This window comes from Etheostoma cragini, chromosome 10 (genome assembly GCF_013103735.1).
Source record: "Etheostoma cragini isolate CJK2018 chromosome 10, CSU_Ecrag_1.0, whole genome shotgun sequence".
In the NCBI taxonomy this organism is placed as follows: domain Eukaryota; kingdom Metazoa; phylum Chordata; class Actinopteri; order Perciformes; family Percidae; genus Etheostoma; species Etheostoma cragini.
This window is the reverse complement of record NC_048416.1, coordinates 18,935,767-18,945,787: the sequence shown is the minus strand read 5'-3', so window position 1 is coordinate 18,945,787 and position 10,021 is coordinate 18,935,767. Positions and strand designations below refer to the sequence as shown.

The window sequence follows — 10,021 nt, the reverse complement described above, 5'->3', positions numbered from 1 at the left end:
CCTCCCTACATAACTCAGAGTTATACTTACATTTAGAAATATGACTTAGGGCAGTGCAGTATGTACATAGAGCAGTAGGACTATGGTTGGAATACCTATAAAAATCTTTACCCCAGAAAACTGTTCTACACACTTTAACTACTTTAATTTGAAACTCATCCTGGCTAGAAATGACAGAGAAGCTCTTGTATTGAGCAGACAGTGTTAATTACTCAAGTGAATAAATTATTCAACCTCTGAACGATTCAATGAAATATAAATGCCATATGCGGTTGCCAAACTCGATAAGACTTTGGACTCCCTCTGGGGGGATTTCATTGCCAATGATGGGTTGCATTGCATTCGCCAGATCACAAAAATAGTTCAATCCTGAGCTTGTGCGCTGAATCAGTACAAGCTTCATGTCACCCTTGACCACTCCATCATTTGCGACACTGCCTACATGTATTATTGTCTTGTGAATCACAAGAACTGCGGTTGTTTACGCCCTACCCAGTACAATGTTAAATATAGCCAAATTATTGAAAATATCTAAAATGAACTATAAATACCTGATTCACATTATACTGTACACCGTTTTTGGTACATAACCTCATCACCCATCTCCATTGCTGTCTTGTTGTGTTATGTTAAATGACTGAGGTGTATGTACTCCATCTTGTGGTGCAAAGTGCAAAGTGCATTTTATCCAGACACAACAGCTGGATTCACTGTATCATAAATAGCATGACTTTGTAATTACATGTAAATTTAGAAGTTAATTTAGGTTAATTCATTCCTCAAATATTATCAGACTAATTCAAGCCCAATTTAAACAATCAAGATATCTGCACAGATCACAATAATTCACGTTGAAGATTTAAAGGGACATCCTCAGAGTATCAGACATTAAGGACAGACAATGAAGAATAATCGAATGTATAAAACACTGTTACAAACCAAACCAAATAGTTACATTTACAGATAGAGTGAGGATTTGAAGAAAGAAATATACATGGAAATATTGAGTTCTTGGTTTGCTTGATGCATTTTTTTCTCTCATGTCAATTTGTGAGTGTACATGTGCAAACAGAGCTCTGTACTTTGGAGTGGTGTGTGTGTGTGTGTGTGTGTGTGTGTGTGTGTGTGTGTGTGTGTGTGTGTGTGTCAGGATACCAGAGCTGTTTGAAATGGCACTGGTTTCTTTGTCCGGCTTATGGGTGCTGCTTTTTGACTTTCAGCTCTGCTTTGGAGGTACGTTATGTTTCATCTTTATGATGCTCAAATATGATTTCTCTCTGACTTGAGGTTTATTTTAGTTGTGTAGTTTTTACTTGTGTGTTTACTTGTGTAGTGTTGTCGGTACATGTGCTATACCTCTATACTTTACGTATTTGTTTTTGTGGCGGATGAGATGAAGACAGTTGAACACTAGCTATGTTTAATTATATTTTCTTTTTGCTCACTCTAACCCTAGCTCCAGCCTCAGGCCCAGTTTTCTTGTCCGGTCAGGCAGCGGACAGTGTTCTACAGAGACACAAACGCTACAACAATGGTGTATTTGAGGAGCTGCTGAAAGGCAACTTGGAGAGAGAGTGTATGGAGGAAGTATGTAACCTGGAAGAGGCCAGGGAGATCTTTGAGAATGATAAACAGACAGTGGGTATTTATTTATGTAATTATCTTGTTTTTAATTAATACATTTTCGTGTTTTTGCTGGCTGTTCTCACCAGACTTTCCTCTGTATTTTAGATGGATTTCTGGGAGGAATATGAAGGTAAGAGTGTCTTTAATAACAGACTTCTTCCAAACACAAAGTGACTTTGACAGTGTCTTTGTTTGTCTAATATGTGTGTTACAATTATTTTCTCTCACCACTTCATCTCGTAATGCCGACCTGTGTTTTAGAATTGGTTTTACGTAAAGATGTTTTTCTTTTCACTTTTTTTAAATGAGTAAACATTGCTTTATAAACGTACTATACAAAATGAAGTCATTAGAGTTATTGTGACTGGATTTCTACAGATGGCAATCAGTGTAAATCAAGCCCATGTCTGAACCATGGTTCATGCAAAGACCACCTTGGCTACTACACCTGCACATGTCCGTCCGGCTTCACTGGTATGAACTGTGAGATTGGTAAGTGAAAGTCCCGTGGCTCTATTTATAAATGGGATCAAAATAAATTAGATTCTTTAATGTTACATGATCCAAAGTTTCTGAGAATACAAAATCAGATCAGATAAATAGCTAGACAGCTTTGTTCCTTCTGTTAAATCAATGGCTGGCATCCAGCACCAGTCTTGTTTTAGGTCCCAAAATTAGATTGCTTGTCTTTTAGGATGTTCTAAAAACAGCAGTTAAAGTGCCCTCTCTGTGAAAATGGACTGCATTAACCTTAATCACACATTTATTTGACTGTGTAGTACATTGTTTTGTTTGGCCCTGGACCAATGGTGGCCCTCAGAAACATTTTGTGCGGCCTCTGCACGTGACATGAAATGCATGCATAATATTTTAATTCTCACTGGTCCATTTCAACACTTTCCTATTCAATACACTATTCTGCAACTGTGTTATATTGCACCCCTCAAACAAGCGTGTTAGGTTAAGAATGACGTGTAAAAAAGTTTGGTTTTATGTGTAAACTTTTCCTGTGAAATGTAGTGTAGTATGTCATGAAACATGTCAAAAAAGTAAAGTATGTTGAAAAAAGTCATAGTATAGTATGTTGTAAATTAAAAAAAAAAGTCATATTATTAAATTGCGAAATTTGGGAAAAAAGTCACAATATAGCATATTGAAAAAAGTTGTAGTATAGTATTTTGTAAATTTTGGGGAAAAAAAGTCATAGTATAGTATGTTAAAGATTTTGAAAAAATGTCAGCTCTATAGCGCATCAAACATTTTGGAAAAAGTAATTGTATAGCATCAAAGATTTTGAAACAAAAGTCATAGTATGGTATGTTATGAATTTGAATTGAAAAAACTCATAGCATGGAATGTCAAAAAATTTGAAAAAAAATTATATGTTGAAAACTTTCTATGTCATAAATTTAAAAAGGAGTTGTAGTATAGCATGTTGAAAAAAGTCATAAAATAGCATGTTTTAAATTTAGAAAAAAAAATCATAGCAGTGTCAAAAAGTTCGAAATCAGTCATATAAGGTGCGTCGTAAATAAAAAAAAAAAATTAGAGCGTGTCTTAAATTTTGGATAAAGTTATAGTTTAGTTTGTAAAAAAAAGGCATACCATAGCATGTCAAAAACTTAGAAAAAAAAGTCATATGTGTAGTATGTCAAAAATTTAGAAAAAAAGTCATACATACAGTATGTTGAAAATTTTGGAAAACAGTCACAGTTAAAAAAAAAAAGTTCATTAAATTTCAAACAAATCTACTCAGCGAGAGATTTCTCCATTGTCAGTTGAGATGGATGGCTGTGCGTAGTATGGTATGTCAAACATTTAGAAAAAAAAGTCATGCACAGAGTGTCAAAAATTTGGAAAAGTAATAGTATAGCATGAGTTTTTTTTTTTTAAATGAAGTCGCAGTTAGCATGTCAAAAACTTAGAAAAAAGTCATATAGTTAACTGAAAATTTTGAAAAAAGTCATATACTAGCATGTCTTAAATTGTCTTAAAAATGTCAATTTAAAAAAAAAAGTCATAGTATCAAGTCATACATTTTGAAAAAAAAGGTTCTGTTAAAGCATGGCGAAATGGGGAAAAAAGTCACAGTTTAGAATGAAGAAAGAAAGGCATAGCATAGCATGTCAAAAAAGGTTATAGCATAGCATGTTGACAATTTTGAAAAAAAGTCATGTGTATAGTATGTCAAAAAGTGAAAAAATGTCAAAAAGTGAAAAAATGTCACAATGTAGTATGTTGGGAATTTTGAAAAAATTCGTAGCATAGGATGTCAAATGAATTTTTAAAAAATCACATGTTGAAAATTTAAAAAAAAAAGTCTGGGAATAGTATGTCATAAATTTGAAAAGTAGTCATATCATATATGGCATGTCGAAAAAAGTCATAAAATAGCATGTTTTAAATTTTGAAAAAAAATCATAACATAGTATCAAAAATCTTGAACAAAGTCATAGTATGTTTTATATTTTGAAAAGAAATTAGAGAGTGTCTTAAATTTTGAAAAAAAATTAGAGAGTGTCTTAAATTTTAGACAAAGTCATAGTTGTCATAAAAGTAGTTAGTATGTTGTAAAAAGTCAAAAAATAGTAATAGTGTACTACATTAAAAAAAAAAGTCATAGTATAGCATGTCAAACATTTCGAAAGAAGTCATGGTACCGCATGTTGAAAAAAGTCATACATTGTTACAGTATAGTATGTCATAAAGAGCCATAGAAAGTCATACTACAGTTTGTCATTAAAAGTAATAGTATAGTATGTCGAAAAATCACAAAAAAAATCTTAGTACAGTATGTCACAAAAAATCCTAGTATAGTATGTCGTAAAAAGTCACAAAATGGTAATAGTGTAGGACATCGGATCATCACAATATAGCATATTGAAAAAAGTTGTAGTATAGTATGTTGTAAATTTTGGAGAAAAAAAAAGTCATAGTATAGTATGTTGAATGTTCTGAAATATCATTTAGGTATTTCAGAACCTAAACCTAAGTTTACCTAACCTAACCTAAGTCAAACATTTTGAAAAAGGTATGTTTAGCATGTTGAAAAAAGTCATAGCATAGCATGTCAAACGTTTTGAAAAAATTTCATATGTGTAGTATCTCAAAATGTTTTAAAAAAAAGTCGTTGTACAGCATGTCGAAGATTTTGAAACAAAAGTCATAGTACAGTATGTTGTAAATTAAAAAAAAAACTCATATCAAAGGATGTCAAACAATTTGAAAAGAAATCCTATATTGAAAATTTTGACTAAAAACTCTGGGAATAGTATGTCGTAAATTTAAAAAGGAGTCGTAGTTTAGCATGTCGAAAAAAGTCATAAAATTGAATTTTTTTAATTTAGAAACAAATCACAGCATAGTATCAATAATTTAAAAAAAAAGTCATAGTATAGTATGTCGTAAATTTTGAAACAAAAATTAGAGAGCGTCTTAAATTTTAGATAAAGTCATAGTTGTCATAAAAGTAGTGAAAGTAGTCATAGTATAGCATGTCAAACATTTTGAAAGAAGTCATGATACAGCATGTCGAAAAAAGTCATACATTGTAACAGTATAAGTATGTCCTAAAAAGCCATAGAAAAGTCATACTACAGTTTGTCATTAAAAGTACTAGTATAGTATGTCGAAAAATCACAAAAAATTCTTAGTACAGTATGTCACAAAAAATCATAGTATGGTATGTCATAAAAAGTCACAAAATAGTAATAGTGTAGGACATCGGAAAAAAAGTTATAGTATAGCATGTCAAACATTTTGAAAAAAGTCACAGTATAGCATATTGAAAATTGTTTTAATGTTGTATGTAATGTTTAATTTTTATACATAAACAATAAACAACATTACAATTACAACATGTAAATTAAAAAAAAAAAGTCATAGTATAGTATGTTGAAAATTCTGAAATATCATTGTATGTAAGTCAAACATTTTGAAAAAATTGATGTTTAGTATGTTGAAAAAGGTCATAGTATAGCATGTTGAAGATCTTGAAAAAATGTCATATGTGTAGTATGTCAATTTCTTTTGAAAAAAGTAATTGTATAGCATGTTGAAGATTTTGAAACAAAAGTCATAGTACAGTACGTTGTTAATTTTGAAAAAAAAACTCATAGCATAGGATGTCAAAAAATTTGAAAAAAAATCACTTATTGAAAATTTTGACAAAAAAGTCTGGGAATAGTATGTCGTAAATTTAGAAAGGAGTCGTAGTATAGCATGTCGAAAAAAGTCATAAAATAGCATGTGTTAAATTTAGAAAAAAAATCATAGCATAGTATCAAAAATTTTGAAAAAAGTCACAGTATAGTATGTCGTAAATTTTGAAACTAAAATTAGAGCATGTCTTAAATTTTAGACAAAGTCATAGTTGTCATAAAAGTAGTTAGTATGACGAAAAAAGTCACAAAATAGTAATAGTGTAGTAAATCAAAACAAAAAGTCATAGCATAGCATGTCAAACATTTTGAAAAAAGCCATAGTATAACATGTTGAAGATTTTGAAAAAATGTCATATGTGTAGTATGTCAATTTCTTTTGAAAAAAGAAGTCATGGTACAGCATGTTGAAAAATGTTTTAATGTTGTATGTAATGTTAAATTTTTCCAATAACAACATTATAATTACAATGTGTACATTTTGAAAAAAAAAATCATAGTATAGTATGTCGAGAATTCAGAAATGTCATTGTATAGTAAGTCAAACATTTTAAAAAAAAAGGTATGTTTAGCATGTTGAAAATAGTCAAAGCATAGCATGTCAAACGTTTTGAAAAAAGTCGAAGTATAGCATATTGAAAAAAGTTGTAGTATGGTATGTTGTACATTTTGAAAAAAAAGTCATGGTGTAGTATGTTGAAAACTCAGAAATATCATTCTATGTTAGTCAAACATTTTAAAAAAAGGCATGTTTAGTATGTTGAAAAAAAGTCATAGAATAGCATGTCGAATATTTGGAAAAAATGTCATATGTATAGTATGTCAATTTTTTTTGAAAAAAGTCATGGTATAGCATGTTGAAGATTTTGAAAAAATGTCATATGTCGTATGTCAAAAAGTTTTGAAAAAATTCATTGTATACCATGTTGAAGATTTTGAAACAAAAGTCAAAGTACAGTATGTTGTGAATTTTGAAGAAAAAAACTCGCAGCATAGGATGTCAAAAAATTGGAAAAAGAACCATGTATTGAAAATTTTGACAAAAAAGTCTAGGAATGGTATGTCGTAAATTTAAAAAGGAGTCGTAGTATAGCATGTCGGAAAAAAGTCATAAAATAGCATGTTTTAAATTTAGAAAAAAAATCATGGCATAACATCAACATTTAAAAAAAAGTCATAGTATAGTATGTCGTAAATTTTGAAACAAAAATTAGAGTGTGTCTTAAATTTTGGATGCAAATTTTTGTCATAAAAGTAGTTAGTATCGTAAAAAGTCACAAAATAGTAACAGTGTAGTACATTAAAAAAAAGTCATAGTATAGCATGTCAAACATTTTGAAAAAAGTCACAGTATAGCATATTGAAAAATGTTTTAATGTTGTATGTAATGTTTAATTTTACAATAACAACATAACAATTACAACGTGTACATTTTGAGAAAAAAAGTCATAGTGTGTCAAAGTAAGAAAGGTGGAACTGGAGTGGATGCACGTTTTGGGCTTGCCTCCTGATTAAGTTCATTAGCACGAAAGCTGCATAACAATAATGGCATTTTCAAATATTTATTTAAGTTTGCGTGTCGAAAATTCTGAAATATCATTGTATGTTGTAAAAAGTCAAAAAATAGTAATAGTGTAGTACATGAAAAAAAAGTCATAGTATAGCATGTCAAACATTTTGAAAGAAGTCCTGGTACAGCATGTTGAAAAAAGTCATACATTGTAACAGTATAGCATGTCATAAAAAGCCATAGAAAAGTCATACTACAGTTTGTCATTAAAAGTAATAGTATAGTATGTCACATAAAAATCATAGTATTGTAGTATGTCATGAGAACTCACATAAAGTCATACTAATCTGTAATTAAAGGACACTTATCAAAACCTTGAGATCACTTAGTGTAGTAGGTGTTCTTGAAGGATAGGTTCATATTTTTTTAAGTCTGTTTTTATACAATAGGTATGTGCCCATATGCACATCCACACTTTGTGGTGTTTCCCCTGTCCATAACGGCCATCAAGAGATCCCTTTCAAATGTTCTGTGCAAAAATGCACTCAGTAATCACACAGTTGATGTTTGACATTTGGAAAACAAAACAAACCGGAATTCCTACTTTATGGCAACGAACAACAGTGTGTAATAATTAAAAAGATGGGTTTCAATCAATAATGTGTGTTTATTCTCTTCAGTTTTAGAAAAAAGGTGTGATGTAAATAACGGACACTGCATGCACTTCTGTGAATCAATGGGAACCATGGGAGTAAAATGTTCCTGTGCAAGGGGATACAAGCTGATGCAGGACGGTGTTAAATGTGAACCAGGAGGTATCAATGTAGTTTGTGTACAATTAATTACCTGCTAAATACAATGATAACTACTCTTAACTTCCACAATGTGACTCTTCCTTTCTCACATCACCAGTTGAATTTCCATGTGGCAGAACTGCCCTGACAGAGATTGGTGCAGTATCCAGAAGGTCGTGGTTTGGCAATGGAAATGCAAGCCTGGGGAACACCACTTCACTGACCAACATCACCACAATTGCATCCCCTTCCTCAACTCCAGCCCCAACCTCGGTGCCTTTTCCTCCCACAACTGACTCTGTAAAAAACCAGTCCAGAAAGAAATTACCTCTGTGGGTGGATCGTGACAGTGAAGTCCCCACTGAGGAGCCAATTAGGCCTTTTAAACGCATCGTTGGTGGTGAGGTGGTAATCCCAGGGGAGATCCCATGGCAGGTATTGTGTGGAAGTACAGTATTTGATGCATATGGGGGCTTTGTTGTTGGAAATACATAAGGGAGAAGACACAGCAGCTGAGGTATGCTCACTTTCTTGTAGCTGTTCATAGCATTTCTCTGTCTTTTATTCAGGTAGCCTTGATGGCGCGTCCCAGTGGTGAGATATTCTGTGGGGGCTCCATTGTCAGTGAACAGTGGGTTATCACTGCTGCTCATTGCCTGGTGGAGGCAAAAGGCGCCTACTTCATCAGAGTAGGTAAGATTCACTGCCATAGATCAGTTTTAGCTCTGCCAAAGAATGATGGAGCCGGTTTAAAGTACAATTGAAAAAGATGATTTATGATTAATTGTTTGAGTCAAGCAAAAATAACAAAACCTAAGTGGTTCTAGCTTTTGAGTTGTGAGGAATTGCTGGTTGTCTAAAGTGTAAGTAAACTGATTATGTTTGGGTTTTGGACTGTTGTTTTCTTAAAACAATCAATTTCAAGACATTACCTTTACGTATTGGGTCTTTTTTTTTTAAATAACATTTTCCAAAACGTACGGAACAAATGATTAATGGATTAATCAAGAAAACGATTGTCAGATTAATTTATGATTAAACAATTATTATTGCAGCCACATAGTGTAAACATTTTTTGTATTTCGGTCCTTGAAATATCAAATTTCATGTTATGTTTTAGGCTTCTAAAAAAACTTATTTTGCCATCTGTTTTTAAAAATCCACTGCATGTATTTTATTTTAGACTAAACGTATACAGATCAGTACAATGAGTAAGAAATGTAACATCTCTACCTGCAGGAGAACACAACATCTACATCAACGAGGGCACGGAGCAGGATTATGACGTGTGGAGGGAGCATGTGCACCCTCGCTACAACAGCAGTGTAAGCTTGTACAACCATGACATCGCCCTGCTGTACCTTAAAAGCCCCATCACCTTCTCCACAACTGTCCGACCCATCTGCATCGGACCCAAGGCTTTTATTGAGGCCCTAGTAAAGGAGTCTTCCCCAGCTACTGTCAGTGGCTGGGGGCGAACACGCTTCCTCGGGTTCACAGCTAACACTTTGCAGAAAGTTGAGGTTCCCTTCACAGATCGAACAGAGTGTAAGCGGCGCAGCAGTGCCAGGATCACTAGAGTCATGTTTTGTGCCGGATACTATAATGAGGCCAAAGATGCCTGTCAGGGGGACAGTGGAGGTCCCCACACAAACAGTATTCATGACACTTGGTTCCTTACGGGGCTTGTGAGCTGGGGGGAAGAATGTGCAAAGCAGGGGAAATTTGGTGTGTACACCCGGATGTCCCTTTATTACAGCTGGATGAACCATGTTATGGGCTTAACTAAACACAGGCTAGCATTTGATGTGGAAGACCCTGACCCTGAAATTTAAAGGTTATAGATTTTAAAAATATAACTGATTAACAAATGGTCAAATCTTCTTTTTGCTTTCAACTTCAAAGGATATAAGTTAGATATACATAACTAG

At 32.9% G+C, this 10,021-nt stretch overlaps 1 protein-coding gene across 2 annotated transcripts; it reads left to right on the top strand.

Moving 5' to 3' along the window:
• The first annotated feature begins 1,097 nt into the window (after positions 1-1,097).
• Positions 1,098-10,020, top strand: f9a (coagulation factor IXa). Of its 2 annotated transcripts, XM_034884519.1 has the most exons (8): positions 1,098-1,233; positions 1,457-1,638; positions 1,732-1,756; positions 2,005-2,118; positions 7,977-8,111; positions 8,209-8,525; positions 8,660-8,783; positions 9,330-10,020. In XM_034884519.1, exons 1-8 carry the CDS (start codon positions 1,170-1,172, stop codon positions 9,923-9,925), a joined length of 1,557 nt encoding a protein of 518 aa, XP_034740410.1. In that variant the 5' UTR covers positions 1,098-1,169; the 3' UTR covers positions 9,926-10,020. The 2 variants fall into 2 exon arrangements, with proteins under 2 accessions (XP_034740410.1, XP_034740411.1); XM_034884520.1 differs by lacking the exon at positions 2,005-2,118.
• Position 10,021: the final 1 nt, after the last annotated feature.

What these genes read in the sequence shown, in the direction of transcription:
- f9a (XM_034884519.1), top strand. Translation starts at nt 1,170, where the DNA reads ATGGCACTGGTTTCTTTGTCCGGCTTATGGGTGCTGCTTTTTGACTTT. An exon ending in TTTCTGGGAGGAATATGAAG is followed by an intron (nt 1,757 to 2,004) that starts GTAAGAGTGTCT and finishes GGATTTCTACAG; the next exon opens with ATGGCAATCAGTGTAAATCA. An exon ending in TGTTAAATGTGAACCAGGAG is followed by an intron (nt 8,112 to 8,208) that starts GTATCAATGTAG and finishes TCACATCACCAG; the next exon opens with TTGAATTTCCATGTGGCAGA.